At 46.6% G+C, this 18101-nt stretch overlaps 1 protein-coding gene and 1 pseudogene across 3 annotated transcripts in view; both read right to left on the reverse strand.

The window, feature by feature from the left end:
- The window catches only part of TENM4 (teneurin transmembrane protein 4), a 367138-nt gene that overhangs the window by 58422 nt on the left and 290615 nt on the right, over nucleotides 1-18101 (reverse strand). For all 3 annotated transcript variants that reach the window (XM_066622507.1, XM_066622506.1, XM_066622505.1), the window contains 4 exons: nucleotides 16262-16381; nucleotides 10381-10642; nucleotides 3434-3701; nucleotides 852-995 (listed from right to left, as the gene is read on the reverse strand). In XM_066622507.1, the coding sequence (XP_066478604.1) occupies nucleotides 852-995; nucleotides 3434-3701; nucleotides 10381-10642; nucleotides 16262-16381 (794 nt within the window). The remainder of the gene's footprint in view (nucleotides 1-851; nucleotides 996-3433; nucleotides 3702-10380; nucleotides 10643-16261; nucleotides 16382-18101) is intronic.
- Nucleotides 15034-15150, reverse strand: LOC136646881 (5S ribosomal RNA; annotated as a pseudogene).

Raw genomic sequence — 18101 nt, forward strand, 5'->3', positions numbered from 1 at the left:
CAATGCAGCCCTGAGGTAAGGGGACAAATGTTCTCTTAACTCAAGGAGGCCTCTGTGACTGCCTCCCAAACACAGGATGCAGTGCACGCCCCATTGGCATGGCTGCACCGGCACTGGAAAACTGGATAGGATTGGGCCCTTAGTCCATGCAGTGGCATAGCTAGAAGGGGTGCAAAGCACTAAGTTTTTCAGGAAGCCTCACTGCAGCATGCAAGGGGCCTTTCTCCTTCAGAGCCATTCCAGGCTGTGAGAGCAAAACAGAGGCGTACGTTTCCGTTGTGCTCCCACTGCCTGGAATGGCGCTGAAGGGGAGAGGCCCTTTGTACGCTGTGGTGAGGCTCCCTGAAAACTTAGTGCTTTGCACCCCCTCTAGCTATGCCACTGAGTCCATCACATGCTTTGGTTACTATTTGTAACGTTATTTTTTTTTTTTAAAAAAAAACATTTTAAACTAAACTAAATAAAACCCATTCTGCTTCTGAATATGGCAATCCCATTTTACACAGCATGGCTAACAGCCAGGTGTAGATCTACCCTCCACGAGGAATTCAAGTGCTTTCTTTAGAGATGGCAGAAGTAAGAGAAAACTCGGTTGGAAAGAAAAGCTGGTCAATGATTTGCAGCAGCTGATTTTTTCCCCTGGCTTCATGCATGCCCACAAAGAAGCTGGCACACTATGTAGGTTACAATAAATAATTTGTTAGCCATATATGTGTGTGTGTGGGGGGGTGTATTTCCCTCCCATTTTGACTGAATTATTAATGGCAAAAAGCAACTGTGCTTTGTGCAAGTGTGTCAGTACCATGCCATTTTATTATGATAGGTGGGAAAGATGGGAAAAGTCAACATACCGCTCTGGATGTTGAGGGCGTGGTGCTTGTCCAAAGACCACCCTCCGAGTTTGGAAGCATCCATTTCATAACCTTGAAGCACCGCAGTCCTTTTCTCCCACAGGATCAAGTCAGGGCATGATTCATATTCATAGCCCACTGAAACTGGGAGGGAGGAGAGAGAGAGAGAGAGAGACGTAGCTTAATCACCTTAGAACTACACACTCAGCATATAGCAGAGACTTATAAATGGGCAGCTGGGGCATTCAGAAGGGCACTTGCGCCAGCTAGAACCAATTCATATATAAAACACCATCACACTCACACAGAAGCTCCTTCCTTAAAGGCTACTGCATTAAAAACAAAAAGGTTAACGAAGTAATAGCTGTAGGACAAATGTGCTAATTATTTTAAAAATTGCTGGGTTAGGGACATTTTTATTAGACCACTGTTTCTCGAACTGTAGGTCAGGACCCACTAGGTGGGTCGTGAACCAGTTTCAGGTGGGTCCTCATTCATTTCAACATTTTATTTTTAGTATATTAGGCTTGATGCCAACATGGTACGTGATTGCATTTGGAGAGATCTGTACTTTTAACAGGCTACAATGTATATGCTTTTAACAATGACAATTAATGGGGCTTACTCCTAGGTAAGTGCGGATAGGATTGCAATCTAGGATTGGTAAAAAATTTTCAGCTTGATGATGTCACTTCTGGCCATGACATCACTTCCAGGTTAATGACATCACTTCTGGTGGGTCCTGACAGATTGTCACTCTAAAAAGTGGGTCCTGGGCTAAAAAGTTTGAGAACCACTGTTAATATTGGAACACTCAAAGCCTTTCAGTTTGCATTTGATTCTTGATGCAACTTCAGTGGCCAAAGAAGTCCACTGAACCAAAACAGAACAAGGAAGATCAAAACAGAGAAGCTCAGAAAAAAAAGTTGATGTGCTCAAACCACACTAGGACAGTCCGCAGGAACCTCTCAGAGTGACATGATGCAGTTGACAGGCGAGCAGTGAGCTGGACAATGGTCTTTACCTGGTTATCAGGGCTAAGCAGCTTATTTCTGTTTATGACAACAGAGGGAAGAACCAGTGTTGGAAAGGGCAGGTCTAGCAACACCTCTTACTCTGTTCATGATGCATCTATCAATGACCGGAAAAAATTCAGTTCACTAGGCCTGTTCCCTGGTAGAGATTTGCTCCTGTTTTTGTCTTTGAGACTGTCTTAACGCTTTTTTAAAGTGTGGAGTTCCCATTCTTCAGGTTCCAGATTTTTCCTCCAAGTCTACAGGAGTTAAATCTTGTGTACAGGGGTGACACCAGGATCCAAGAAACCCTGAGAAATTTCCTTGTGCTGGTCACTCCGCGGTGCAAGTGCCCACTGCTCAGTCCAATCAGGTTCTCTTTATGCTCCCCTTTCAGCTTTGGGAGGGGGAACCTCGATATGTGTGCTTTGCAGCTGTGCTGAAGGAGGAGCCTGTTCAGTGGGGAAAATAAAATAGGAGTGGAAGGATAGCATCTGCCCTCTCTCCACCTTTACCTATTCCCAGAGGATGGGCGCAATTACAGCGAACAGGATAAATTAAAAATGGTGCCACCTTTGGAGAAAAATCTGCTGCTTAAGAACGTAAGAACAGCCCCACTGGATCAGGCCATAGGCCCATCTAGTCCAGCTTCCTGTATCTCACAGTGGCCCACGAAATGCCCCAGGGAGCACACCAGATAACAAGAGACCTGCAAGGCTTCCTGGGAATTGTAGTTAAGAACCTAAGAACAGCCCCACTGGATCAGGCCATAGGCCCATCTAGTCCAGCTTCCTGCATCTCACAGCGGCCCACCAAATGCCCCAGGGAGCACACCGGATAACAAGAGACCTGCAAGGCTTCCTGGGAATTGTAGTTAAGAACCTAAGAACAGCCCCACTGGATCAGGCCACAGGCCCATTTAGTCCAGCTTCCTGTATCTCACAGCGGCCCACCAAATGCCCCAGGGAGCACACCAGAAAACAAGAGACCTCATCCTGGTGCCCTCCCTTGCATCTGACATAGCCCATTTCTAAAATCAGGAGGTTGCGCATACACATCATGGCTTGTACCCTGTAATGGATTTTTCCTCCAGAAACTTGTCCAATCCCCTTTTAAAGGTGTCCAGGCCGAAGGCAGCGACCCCAGGACTGCATTGCTAAGGGAGATGCAGGGACAGGCATTTACTTACCAGTCCCTACAGCAGCCTCCTAGGGGTGCAGGAAGCCCTGCGCGACCCTCTGCAGGACTCCATGAAGCTTAGAAAGTGAAAGTGGAGCGATCGGGCTCCATTTCCGGTTTTGCAGAGCTGGGGCGCGATCACTCCGCTTTCACTTTCTAAGCTTTGGGAAGCCCCGCGGACAGTCGCACAGGGCTCCCCGCACCCCCAGGAGGCTGCAGCAGGGACTGGTAAGTAAACGCCAGTCCCTGCAGCCCCCTTAGCGATGTGATACTGGGGATCACATCGCTGCCTCCCCTCCGCCCCCGCAAGGACTTACTGTGGCTCAAGCTCTCCCAGAGTTTGAGAACCGCTGAGCTAAGCTGTTAATGCTTCTAGACATAGTATCTTACCAAAGGCTTCCGATAACCCATAGACCTTCTGGCTGTAGACGTCTGTCTTGTCCCATATGAAATAATAGGAAAGATCTGGAGCAGCAGCAAACCACTTTCGGAAGAGGCGCCCCTCGACGGCAACCATGAGGTGGACTTTCATGAGGTTGAATGGTATGGTGGGATGGGTCAAGCTGATCCTTAGGACCGATTTGTAGCCAGAGGTACGACTGCTCAGGTAACTCAACTTGATTTTACTGCCTGAAACGCTGATCTCTTCCTGCAAGGCCTGGAAAGAAAGACCCAACCACAACAGCACGTCAGGGAGGAAGTATTAAATCACACGCCAGGTTAAGGAATGTGAGCAGCTGTGAAATTTATGAAATGCCTTTTCTAATAACGGCACGGACAAAATTCTGTTTTTGTTCATCTGCATATTAGACACCGATAATTTAAAATATATGCAGGATTTATACAATGGTCCTTGGAACCCAAGGAACATCTTCCAAGGGAGGGGAAAGCTATTTATTTGTCTTGAAAGATTCTGTCACTGTTGCTCTTGTAGATGCAGCGTTCACAATGTTAAGGGCAGTAGTGGTACAGTAATAAACGATGGGTTGCTTACTCACAAACAGAATGGCTGGCTGGGAGGATTGCAGCCTCTTAAGAACATAAGAACAGCCCCACTGGATCAGGCCATAGGCCCATCTAGTCCAGCTTCCTGTATCTCACAGCGGCCCACCAAATGCCCCAGGGAGCACACCAGATAACAAGAGACCTCGTCCTGGTGCTCTCCCCTACATCTGGCATTCTGACTTAACCCATTCCTAAAATCAGGAGGTTGCGCATACACATCATGGCTTGTACCCCATAATGGATTTTTCCTCCAGAAACTCGTCCAATCCCCTTTTAAAGGCGTCTAGGCTAGACGACAGCACCACATCCTGTGGCAAGGAGTTCCACAGACCGACCACGCGCTGAGTAAAGAAATATTTTCTTTTGTCTGTCCTAACCCGCCCAACACTCAATTTTAGTGGATGTCCCCTGGTTCTGGTATTATGTGAGAGTGTAAAGAGCATCTCCCTATCCACTCTGTCCATCCCCTGCATAATTTTGTATGTCTCAATCATGTCCCCCCTCAAGCGTCTCTTTTCTAGGCTGAAGAGGCCCAAACGCCGTAGCCTTTCCTCATAAGGAAGGTGCCCCAGCCCCGTAATCAGCTTAGTCGCTCTCTTTTGCACCTTTTCCATTTCCACTATGTCTTTTTTGAGATGCGGCGACCAGAACTGGACACAATACTCCAGGTGTGGCCTTACCATCGATTTGTACAACGGCATTATAATATTAGCCGTTTTGTTCTCAATACCCTTCCTAATGATCCCAAGCATAGAATTGGCCTTCTTCACTGCCGCCGCACATTGGGTCGACACTTTCATCGACCTGTCCACCACCACCCCAAGATCTCTCTCCTGATCTGTCACAGACAGCTCAGAACCCATCAGCCTATATCTAAAGTTTTGATTTTTTGCCCCAATGTGCATGACTTTACACTTACTGACATTGAAGCGCATCTGCCATTTTGCTGCCCATTCTGCCAGTCTGGAGAGATCCTTCTGGAGCTCCTCACAATCACTTCTGGTCTTTACCACTCGGAAAAGTTTGGTGTCGTCTGCAAACTTAGCCACTTCACTGCTCAACCCTGTCTCCAGGTCATTTATGAAGAGGTTGAAAAGCACTCTTACTTGAAACAGAGCTTACTCACCTGGTTGAGAGGTACTGCAGCCCTTGCAAATCTACTAAATGGAGATAGTTCTATTGCTGATGTTCAGGGATGGCCCAAGGCCTCTGAGCGCCTGGGGTAGGATACCAAATGCATCCTGCCCCCTGCCGCCTCTTGGCTGGGTGATAGAGCAGGAAGAGCAGTTCTCTACGTGTGCTATATACGATGGGGAAAAGGGAAGACTCTAGCCAACATCTTCTCCCTTCCATACTTTCTCTTCTGTTCCATTCCCCTCTTCTTCTCAAATACAGCACACAAGGCTAGTGAATTTTGTGCATGTGTGTGTGTGTGTGTGTGTGTGTGTGTGTGTGTGTGTGTGTGTGTGTGTGTGTGTTTGCTGCTGCCAAGGTATGTGGTGGCAAAGGGAGGGGTGAGGCAGAGGGTAGCGGGGGTGGTAGGTGGGCAGCAGCTGCAACTGGAGGTGGCTGCCCAAGCTTTCCTCGTTATAAGGTTGTTTTTGCAGCTGCTCAGCATTGAGCTTTCCCGGTTAGAAGTGCTTAACCAAAAGGTGCACCTGACATTTTAAAAAATGGTCAACGGCAAATGACCAGAGCCACTTTAAATGAGGCATCCCTTCCTGTGTGAGAGAGAACGGGGAACACCTTTTCCAAGATGCCGCAATATATGGACCTGCCATCTAAAAAAACAAAATAAGGCTGCTTATTGTTTTAGAATGATTGCTTTTTCTAATATGCAAACTAATGGAGATTTTAAATTTTTTAAAATAATGCAGATTAAATCAATAAACCAATCAATTAATCGACTAAGGGCGCAATCCTAACCCCTTATGTCAGTGCTTTCCAGCACTGACATAAGGGCAATACAGCTCCGAGGTAAGGGAACAAACATTCCCTTACTTTGAGGAGACCTCCGTGAGTGCCTGACGCAGCACACGTCCCATTGGCACCACAGGACGCAGCACACGTCCCATTGGCACCACTATGCCAGTGCCTGAAAGCCCTGACATAAGGGGTTAGGATTGCGCACTAAAGCCACAAATCTAACCAATTTTCCAGCGCTGACATAAGGGCAATGCAACTCCGAGGTAAGGGAACAAACATTGCCCTACCTTGAGGAGGCCTCCATGACTGCCCCCCAACTGCAGGCTGCAGCACATGCCCTCCTGGCACAGCTATGCCAGGACTGGAAAGTTGGTTTGCACCCTAAAACATATATTTAATTGGAAAGCTTTCTTCAGTTGGGTGACTGCTCTACTTTTAATTAAAAGGGATTGTTACACATCCGTTCCCAGCTACATTTTAATTACAAAATAATAAAAGAGGTTGCTTTGAGCAATTACCAGAGACTTCAAATATTTCCTGAAAGGGATCATTTGCAAGACACAAGCCTCAGCATCTCCTGACAAACAGATAGGGCAGGAAAGTTAAGGCCCTGCTCTTCTCTTCTCATACATATTTACTTTTTCCTAATGTAGACTTTTCAATTTACATAGCCTGACATGTACACGGGTGAGAAACGACAGAACTGGGGAAAAGCAAAAGGCAAGAATTGTTAGAAAACCCAAAAAGTATTTTACAAGCTTAGCTACCAGGCATGCTGGGATCTGACGTAGCCAGTTACAAGCCGAGCGGAGTAGTCCTTTAATGCAATCTGTCTTCGCAGTCAGCTCACATGGGAAAGAATCGGGCAAAAATAACTACTGAAGAAGTGTTGTTTGCAACCTCTTGTCCAATACTGTGTTAGGAAATTATTACTTCCCTCCACAGTGGTCTGTCTTTATTGACTGACTGCTGTTTCGTAGGGAAGGTCAATCATGGGAGGAACAAGTGCGGCGGAAGGCTTTCGAAATAATTTGGCGCAAAATGGTGAAGAAACAGGGAATAAAGCCTAAAAATGGCAGCATTTCTGAACTCACAGGGTGCAGCTACACTGAGATCCGATATGTATTTTATATCGTTTCCACTGTAATGGCTTCTCCAAAGAACTGTGCAGTTGTACAATGCAAATGTGGAATCTGTCACCAAGCACTAAATGAGGCCACTTGAGAACCTCGGCTTGCATTTAACAAAGTAAGTCATGAGGTTTCTAGACCTCATGACTGCAGTTTTGAAAATATGGGGGCTTCCAATAACTCCTTGTCCCGCATCATTGTGAAATGTGAATAACATGAACATTTTGGTACTTGCATTATTGATGTGGTGGGCAGAATTCATCTATTCTTGGCATACAATTTGAGGTTTTTTTAGGGCAGAAAATGTGAATCGGAGATGGGAGGGGCTGGGGGCCCATCCACCAGCTACATAAAGTCACAGAGAGAAGGGGGGGGGAATTTGAACGGCATTGCTAAAAATGAGGAGACACCGTTCATGACATTTGGGAGTAGAATGTTGGACTCTGACTGTTGTAAGACCGAGAAAGTGTGCTGGACCTAATTGGTATATGCAAATTGCATATGCAATCTGAGAAGGACCATCCAGGAACTCCAAACAGAGGGGCTCCACAGGAGGAGGACAATGTGATACAGGAAACCCATCCTTTTTGAGGATGCCAATCCCCACCAGTCCAGACAATCACCACTGTGTTGTCTTTCAACTAGATATGTTCTGACTCGCCCTCAGAATTATTATTTCAGTTGTTTCAGCTCAACACTCACAAAGGCTTGAGGGTTTTTTCAACCTTTCAATACAAACACTCAGAAAATCCCACTACTGTTGTTTCCCTGCTCCCCTTTCCTTAGCGACCCCCTTCCCAAGGAAAACAAGCTGCGTCTTGGAGAAAGGAGAGGGAGTAAAAGGTGGAAGAGGCCCCCCTTCCATCTGAGAGAGGTCCTCCAAGGCCTCTCTGTGGTTGAAAATGATGTGCTTGAAGTCAAGCCCCATGAACCCCAGCAGGACATGAGGCACAGAGCATCATTTACAGACAGGAAGAGACCATGCAGGGCCTCTGCTATCTGGAGGGGAGCCTTATATACCACCTGCTTTCCCCCAGCGAAGATGATTTGGGGCTGCTAGTGAATTCTGTGTAACTGTAGTGCAAGCCCCATTCCAAATTGAGTGGAAGCTCCATTCTTGAGTGCAAGCCCCATTCCAAATGGAGACTATTCAAAGGGGGCTTGACCTGACCTGAGATGGGACATTTTGGGTGGAAAGGAGCTCAGGTTTTGAGCATTCAGCCCTGAAGCCTCCTCAAGGGTATCCCAAAGTTGGGATATCTCTACTTTTCAACCAGTGGGAGCTAAGCATGAATGAGAGGCAGGAAAATGGAAGCAAGAGACGGTTTCTCGGGATTCTTTTCGCCTACTTCGCTTCCTCCCACATGCTGCAAGGCCTCGAGCAATAAATTTGTGTCCTTTCCTTTTCCATGTTTCTCTGCTGTCGAACTGGAAATAACGGAGCTCTGGGAGCGAAGGGCTTTTTCTCCAGCAGAGACAATTGCAGATTTTCTCTGCTGGGTACTGCTGTTCACCAGCATTTCCCTGTCAGTCTATCAGATATGAACGGAAACAAATAATGGCAATGTGAGCAGCAAGCTTTAAATATTAAAAGTATGCAAATGTCTATGCAAATTAGTTAAGGGCCAGAGGGAAAGGTATGAAGGAATGGCAGGCTTGTATGCGGGTGTGTGCATGAGCGCATGTACAAAAAGAGAAAGGCCAAGTTCTGTGTAACAGAATCTCCTTCCTGAGTAATAGAAAACACTGCAGCTTCCTGCACCCTCCATCCAGCTTTCCCACTCATCTAGCTTTGCCTTCTGGCTAATCCTGTTCCTGCTACCTGCCTGACAAACTTCCCATTCCCATCTTCAACCTCCACTATGCAATCCCTCCAGAGCAGGGGTGCCCAAACCCCGGCCCGGGGCCCACATGCGGCCCTTGGGGGCTCCCAATCAGGCCCGCAGGGAGCCCCCAGTCTCCAATGAGCCTCTGGCCCTCCGGAGACTTGCTGGAGCCCGTGCCAGCCCAAAAGAACTGCTCTCAGCGTGAAGATGACTGTTCAACCTTTCACCTGAGCTGTGGGATGAGGGCTTCCTCCACTACTTGCTGTTTCACGTGTGTGATGCAGCAGTGGCAGCAAAGGAAAGGTTGGCCTTGCACAAAGCAGTAGCTTTTATAGAACTTGAGCTACTGCAAGACCATCATTCATTCATATAAGTTCCATCCCTAATAAATTCATTTATGTAAATTTATTCAAATTTTAAATGTAAATTAATTCTTTTTTCCCCTGGCCCCTGTGAGATGATGTGGCCCTCCTGCCAAAATGTTTGGACACCCCTGCTCCAGAGGGATCTCCAGCCGATTGACTTCATTTTCAACTCCAGTAATGCATGAATGGAGGAGCTAAACTGCGTGTTCTGTATAGGTCCATGATTGTTTTCCTTAGTGCTCGTTTCGATGCAAAGCAGCCATGGGTGACTTCAGGCTAAGGGCTCAATCTTAAAGGCACATAGTGCCGGCGCTGAGCTCCAGCACTGGCACTAGGTGTCGTAAACATCCCACGTTTATGGCACAGTGAGATGAGAGAGTGCTGGCACTGGGCCAGCACCAGTTGGTGTTGGGCACAGTGCCTAGTGGAGGATACCGAACGGCCGCCAGAGGAAGGTAAGAGCGCCAGGTGGTGGAATGGCCTTTTGAGGAAGGAGGAGGCGTTCTGGGGTGAGGGAGGGTGGAACAGGGGGCAGGGCAGCAAGAGGTTGAGACCAGCAGAGTCCTCTCCCACTAGATTCTATCCTCCGTGTCACGCTGAAAAGCCTGACACAGAGGTTCTCAAGCCTGGGCTGGCAAAATAGCCGGTGCAGATATGAGAAGCCCAATGGGGGAGCTGAGCCCTTACTTGGGGGAAGGGGATGAAAGTCTCCCTCCCCCATGGAGATCTCCAGCAGCTTCCATTTTGGCACCACTGTTCCGGGCACTGGGAATCTTAGGATTGGGCTGTAAGTAAAGTAACAGAGTGGAAGAGGCTTAACCTTTTCCTTATCAGTCACTGGTCTACTCAGAATTCTCCCCAATTGCCTTTCTGCTGGAGAAAAGGTACATGTTCCAGTTTATATTCTAACTGGAGAGAAAGAGCGCATTGCGGATATGATTTTGTGGGACAAAGATGGCTTAACTAGCTGTCCCCCATACCTCATCAGTCCTCTGCTCAACCCGGGTTGATCTGCATTTTAAAAGCAGAAGCAGGAGAGACTGCCACCCAACAATTTCCCTTTGTTTCCACAGTCCAGTTCACACCTGGATTTCTGGAACGATGGGGCCTCTCTCTGAGCAGGAGCTTGCAAATGCCGTCAGAGGCGATGGTGAGACCACGGGATTGGGTCTGGCAAAGTTGCTGAGGTCACAGCTTGGGATGTCATTCTCTTCATGCCTCATGACTATGGTTTCCATAACAAAGAAGCGATCCCAAGGCAGCCAGAGGGTGTGTTCTTGGGTAATGAAGGGGGCCCGTTCAAAATGCAAGATGATGGAGACTCCACCGTTGGTGACAAGATCAAAGCTGTTGACAGAAACACAGTATACTCTTAGGAAGAAAGAGGCTGAACAAATTGACATCCAAGTATCCTTTTGGGCTCTTTACAATTCTGCTTGGAAGTTGGACAAGAAACCATTTCCAACCTTAAGTGGAAGGGTAATTTCTTTATTGCCAAGTGCTGCCAAATCCGTAATTACAAGAAGTTGGAAGCAGGCTAGAATTCAATCAATTTGTGCATGGTTTGACAAGATCTGGGAAATGCTAACTATGAACAAGATCTCCCCTCAACTTAAGGGAGCTTTATTCCAAAAGCTTGCTAACTGCCTTTTGGAAAGGTGGTTATGATTTCTTAACTATACAGATGCCACAAAGTTATCATACACATGATCTGAGAGACTCAATACCATATTTATTTTTTGAAATGCTCATACACACTGGCTAATGAGATCTCTGTATGGGTCTTTGGGGAGTAACTTGCTATATAAAAGCAGTACTATTGCTTATTATCTAATTTACCTACCCCAGTATTATATTTTCTTTATGCGTTTAATTCTGTACATTATGAGAATATATGACTCAAGAAGACTTGTTATACTTTAGGAACAAGTTTGTTTTGCTTGTTATTTCACTATATGGTCATCCACCATCAGTCTAACCAGTCTAAAGGGTTGGTTTGAGGCTCAATGGAAGAGTGGACCAAGTAAGATCTCTCTGTATGAGAAAAGGTAGGATAAAAATATTCTGTATTTAATTATAATGTAATATAATATGATCTGATAGCCACATCTCGCTTGGTCATGCTAGAGCAGGGGTTTCCAAACTATGGCTCAGGGTGACATCCAGCCTGCCACAATATTTTATCCAGACCGCAGCAACTTGTGTTTTTTTTGTCAGAGCATTTGTTAATGTCTGACATTTGTACTCATTACATATCATTTCTCAGCTTAAGCACGGCCTTGATTCTTTGTAATTGTCACATATCTCTTTTGTTCTGAATCATATCATGCCAATTACAAAAAATGATCTAAGGAAAATTTATTCATTCATTTAAATTTCATTCATTCATATATAAAACTGCTTTTTTTTTTTTTTTTTTTTTTGGCCCGTGAAAATTTGTAAAATATACTAGATGGCCTTCATACTGAAACGTTTGGAGACCCTATGCTAGAGTGTGACCAAGAAATATAATTCAAGAATTGGCTGGAGTGTGATAGGGAGAAATGGTTAAATTATCTTCTCTAGTTTGAGAAAAATAACTGAAATTGAAGCCAAGAGAATGACTGTTGTTCCCCTCAAAAACAGGATAGGAGGGTCGTTATGTCAAAGTGACCTAAAGAGATCATGATTGGCAGAACATGTAGATCATAACTTTCCCAAAGGGAAAATTCCAGGATCTTGTATAACTAAAGTTGTGGGCCAGGAATATTTTGGGACCACCTAATGAGAGCCGGGACCATGCACCAAACCTGTCGTAATAGGCCCAACAAGGAGGTGGAAATGACATACAGTGTCACATGGGCAACTTGTTTATGTCACTTTATTTAAAGTGGTTTTCTGGGTGTGGTTCTTTGAGAAACAGGATGGGAAACTAGAGTGAACATTTGTATTCAAACCGAATCAATTGGCTTGTGTAATTCACTTACTATTGTAAAAATAAAGCCTCCAAACCCTTTTAAAAGGTCTGTGACTGTTTGGCATTGCGTCAGTGAAAAGAATCTGGAAATCTTTCCAACAGGTGTGACCAAGAGACACATGCAAAGAATAAAGAGACTGAAAGTAATTAAAGTGACTTTGGGCGCAATCCTATCCTGCGTTGTATTCAGTGCAGGATAGTGGCCAGAAGCGGCTCAGCCAGAGGCAAGGGGAAACTTTTCCCTTTCCTCCTGCGCAAGGGCCGCTGGCCCCATGGGTCTCCTTGGACTTGCGCCACCTCTGGAGGCTTGAAGCCACTCCTCCCCAGGAACGGGGGTTGGGATCCAGCATAACCGCCGGATCCCAGACCCGCCTTCCGCTCCCCACCCACCTGCCCCGGGGCCGCCCATCACCCAGGAATGCCTCCCTCCTGCCTCCCCCACGCCTACCTTTTCCTCTTGCGTCAGCCCAGTCGGGCTGATGCAAGACTCAGCAGGGAAGCCGCCACGGAAGCTGGATTCAGCCTCCATGTGTCGGCGCATCTCCTTGCGCTGAGCCGGCTTTCTGGTAAGGAGGCGAAAAAGTGCTTTACGGCACGTTTGCGATCCTCCTGGGCTGGCACACGGGACTTGCGTCGGCTCAAGGCGCAGTTTGGATTGTGCCCTTTAGCTCCATTACCTGCACTTCATGACACTCCACATGTTTTTTCCTGTTAATCTCACCAGTGTTGCAGTAAGCCTGTTCCGCTGCTTGTTATGCCCTCCCATTTCCCCAGGAAAGGCCTTTCACCCAGGGGTGGTGAGGAGGGACTGGCAGGGAGGGCTGAGTAGTGGTGGTGGTAGAGGGTGAACTCCATTTTGAGTTGGGTCTGGTCTGAAAGTGGCTGGACCTACCTCCAAATGGAGCTAGACTTTTCAGGCAGGGGAATTGTGAATGTTAAGGTCCTCCATCTCAATTCTGTCTCATGCCATCTCTGGACAAGCACTCCGGACAGGAGTTTTGTTTTGTCCACGCAGCAAAAGCAAAACATCTCTATTATTTTTTTCTTTAAGTGATGTATATATTCTGCAAATTTCCAGATGCGGGTTGCTTTCTGAAAGCAGTGAGAGCCTCACACTTCTTGCTTGCCAGCAATGCTATTTAAGCTTGATGAGAGCATTTTTAACCGTCAGTTAGCATTTGGCAAAGCCTCAAAAGTAGCCTCAGGCTGAAGCTGAGCATTAAATGGGGAGAAAGGCAGAAAAAGCTGAGGTATTTTTAATTTTAAATAAAATTTTTAAAAAATATATACGAAGCAAACAGCTGGAAAATGAGCAGCAGTTTATTTATGGAAACGCCACTGCTTTGCTTGTTGGGGAGCAAATTTGCCAGGAGCAATGAACTCTAATAAGCTTTGGTGAGGCCTGTGAACCTGCTGGGGAAAAAAATCCACTTCCTCTTGGACTGGCCGTGAAACCTGACACAAAAGGAAAAGCATCGATCTCATGTCAGGCCGGCCCAGCAGCTGCAAAAACACAGAGGCTACATTGTGTTGTGGGAGACGTAGCCGCTCATCAGCTCCTGCCTTTGCCTTGAAGTTACCTTGATGGCAGCGATGGAGAGAAGAACAGAGGAAGAACCCCACCAGCGGAATCGACATCAACACCGGCAAAACTCCTTCCCGTCAAAAGCATCAAAGCAGTCTCTTTGACATGGGCTGCTCGTGCCCCGACCTCTGTGAAAATTGTTCTGGAGTGGATGTTCTTCAGGACTGCCTAATCAATGGTTCAGGGCAAGACTGTATTGTTGAGAGGAGTCAGTTTTACTGCTTGATCCTCTGAAACACTCTGCTGAGGCAGCGATCTGTGGAACCTGATACAAAACTCTCCCTACCATTGCAATCAGGGAACTCGCGCTTCTTGCGAGGATGCTAGGATTCCACCAAGGCTCCTGTCTTCATAAAACTGGTCTTTGTTTTTGATTTTTGCTCCTAGTGCATTGGTGTTTCCAGTGCTTTGATACCAGTTTTTTGATGCCATTCCCTGATGCCATTTACGATTCCCTGAGGCAGTTCGTGGCTGAACACAGTCACGTTCTGGCAACTCCTGCGACGCCGCTGGAACCAACTGTATTGGCCTCTGCCTTTCCATTGGACCATTTCAGCGACGTGGAGAGGGGGGATTTGCTGCATGGGTAACAGCCTATCCTCCATACCTACTTTACCCAGGCTTCGCGCACTGGAGAGGACACTCTGTTCCAGAACCACCATTCAGAGCGTGACACCATAGTCTTCTGAGACTGAAGGATGCCAACAACTTTTGATGCCATGCACACAGCATAAACTGTGTGTTCAAATGGGTCTCTTTTGGAGGGGGAGGGGTGTTTCTCAATGTTTTATTTGTTGCATTTTTATACGCTGACTTTTATTGTGATTTGTTTTTATGATATTTTAATTTATGACTGTAAGTGGTGGTCCTGGGTGCCCTGTTGTTGCTTGGGGAGGGGGGCAGTGTATGAATCTTTTAAATAAAGGTTACTGCGCAAATAAAGGCTTTGCAATGTGTCAGTCATATTCTGTCCATTTGCTGCCCCATATCCCCTTTCCCTGCCCCAGACCTGCCCTCTTCCTCTCCTTGGACCTATGCCAGCAAAATAGCTGGTGTGGGCCCAAGGAGACCAACTGGCAATCAGGTAGCCTACTGGGAAGCAAGTAAAATATATTTTTCCTTCCATCTCTCTGGTTGTCTGGTGTCATTGGTTGGTTGGTTGGTTGGCAACCTTCAGTCTCGAAAGACTATGGTAGAAGCCTACAGCACCTGGTATTCCCAAGTGGTCTCCCATCCAAGTACTAACCAGGCCTGACCCTGCTTAGCTTCCGAGATCAGACGAGATCGGGCATGTGCAGGGTAACAGTTGCTGCTCCTGGTGTCATTGTCCCCCTAGCATGCAGTACATGTTCTGCTGGCCCAGCTACATGGTATGGACTGGGGGGGTGGGGTGGGATTGGGTTGTAATTAATCGGGATTTTGGAATGGAAGAGTCATTTCAAATACGTACTGCTACTAATTTTTGAGATTTGTTTTGACTGGTTTTTAGTCAATTTTGTAGTGATTTTTGATTTGGCATCTGTATCACTTATTGTTTATTGGTTGGCCAACTTGGACAATTTCATAGAGTGGTAAAGCACAAGAGTTTTAAATACAGGAATAATAAAATTGGGGTTTCCCCATCTTGGATCTAGATCAGGCGTGCCCAAACCCCAGCCCGGGGGGCACTTGCGGCCCTCAGAGGATCTCAATCCGGCCCATGGGGAGCCCCCGGTCCCAATGAGCCTCTGGCCCTCCAGAACATTGCTGGACCCTGTGCTGGCCCTACGCAACTGCTCTCAGCATGAGGATGACTGTTTGACCTCTCACCTGAGCCGTGGGACGAGGGCTCCCTCCACTACTTGCTGTTTCACGTTTGTGATGCAGCAGTGGCAGCAAAGGAAAGGCCGGCCTTGCTTTGTGCAAGGCCTTTTATAGGCCTTGAGCTACTGCAAAACCTTCAATCATTCATATAAGTTCCATCTCTAGTGTATTCATTTATGTAAATTTATTCAAATTTTAAATGTAAATTAATTCTTTGTTTTTCCCGGCCCCCGACACAGTGTCAGAAAGATGATGTGGCCCTCCTGCCAAAATGTTTGGACACCCCTGATCTAGATCAAAGATTCTTACTGGCAGGGGAGACTAGGGGCTCACAACAGGATGGCTAGATCATAGAAACTTGCTACCCTGTGGAAACTGTAACTGTAACTGCAACACCAGCCCTAAGTATACACTGAGTCATGTGGGAAATGTCCATATTTTTCTTGCTTAAAGCACTTTAATTGGGAAGATTAACTTATGGTTAAAAGTTTAAGGGGTTCAGTAAGGAATCCACACTGAACATTCTTGCATACTCTTGCCTACAAGGGAGCAGAGTGAATTTGCTGTCCACAGCCTAGCTGCTACATGTTCCACTCCACCAGGGCAGAAGGAGACCACTTACCTGCCATCTTGCCTGCTGACCGTATAGCCAAAAAGAGGGTTGTTGACGAAGCTGATGTTCACGCCAACCAGTGGAGTCCCATCTGATGTAATCACCTGCCCCCGAATCACACAAGGGTGGCTGCATGGAGACAAAGACACAGAAGCTGAAAGAGATGGAGATTCTGCAGACACGTTAGGGGAGTGCCATCTGATTCAACTTGCATGGACTTCCTGCACTGTGTTAGGAGCAAGATTTTGGTGGGATATTTCTGGCCTTGTCTGTTTCAGTGCTTTAGTTCCAACTGTTGCTTGCTGGCCAGGTACAGCAGGTAGATGTTGACTTTGATTGATCTACTTCATCCTTCCACTTGCCCTCCACTGACAAGGGACAATGCTTTTTGTGGTCTGAATGACTTCAAGCTCTGTGTGTTTATGGGAGGGGTGGCATTGCCTGTTTAAATGCTGCCCCAATGGAGAGGGTAACCTCCTGGAATTGCTGGTATTTGATAAGAGTCTATTTTCATAGGTAAGCAAATATGGAAACCTCCCCATTCTACATCCTAACCTGCAGGATTGAATTGACACAGCCCAGGGAAAAACTGTGCCTGTCTGATATGCAGAAGTTCCTATGTCCAGTCCCTGGAGGGTACGGTGAGGAAACCCCCCCCCCCTGCAATATTTTGGAGAACTGTTGACGGTCAGTGCAGACAACAGAGGGCATCCTGGTCTGATTCAAGAAGCGGCAGCTTCAGAATCAGAACGTGAGAATTGGGAGGATATGCTGAATACCCTGAATGGAGGAAGGGGTGGGGTGGGTTGGGAGGGTGTTCCATTTTCTCTACCTTACTCTCCACTGCTGCCCCAAACAGGGTGTATGTGCAGCGAGGAAGAGGGCATCCTTCTCATGTTACGTGAACTGAGAGCTGCTTCAGGTGAGAAGGGAAGATCTCTGAAAACCAGGGCAGCCATGCTTCTTGACAAATCACTTTCTTGAGATGAAGTGGCTGGTGGTGCTGTGTGAGAAAGAGGAAGGGGTGCTGGGTGGAGGCTGGGCTTGGGATGACCCAGTCCCTCTAGTTCTGTATGAGAGTTCAGAGGGATTTTTTTTGTATGACTCTGGGATGCCAATTCAAAACTAATCAACTGGATTTACTGAACCTGGACCTAAAAAGAGGCTGGGGCAGACCAGGCATATTTGAACTTGGCTATCCTGAGCCAAATAGGATGGGAGGGGGAAAAACATGACGAAGAGGTTAAATCCCAGACTTTGCCTGATGAATCTCTCTTTATTTCATTTCCCAAAGTGATGAAATTTGCCCCATTTGGGAAAACCAATTAACACCATGCCTCGTAAGCATCTGGCCTCTCTCGGGTCAACTTGTCCTTTCTGGAGGCAAGACAGACTACCCACAATGCACTGAGCCCCACAGGAACCTGGTTAATGCTAATTTAGTCAGCCATTTCCTTCAGAAGACCTTGGTCCAAATGCAATTACAATTATGCTGCAAACAAGTTAAGTGGTATTGCAAAGATTCTCTCTCTCTCTCTCTCTCTCTCTTAGCTCTCCCCAAGAAGGTCTCTCGATATATGTACATAAAATTATCTCTCCTGTTAATAAGAGCATATATATTTCAATCAGCCTTGCCTTGCCAATATGGAACGTTTAGCAAAACTGCATCTCTTGTAGCTGAAGACTCAGCAATCCCCTGAATTATTAACATATTTCCTCTTAAGAGTTTGCATTTTCAAGGTATTTTGAAAATTTGATGCAAGGCGGCAGGGACCTCTTTCCGCTGAAATTAACTATTTAATCACTGTTTTTTCATTAGTCTTTCCGAAACCAGAGTCCTGGTTCTTTA

The sequence above is a fragment of the Tiliqua scincoides genome, chromosome 3 (assembly GCF_035046505.1).
Source record: "Tiliqua scincoides isolate rTilSci1 chromosome 3, rTilSci1.hap2, whole genome shotgun sequence".
Classification (NCBI taxonomy): Eukaryota; Metazoa; Chordata; class Lepidosauria; order Squamata; family Scincidae; genus Tiliqua; species Tiliqua scincoides.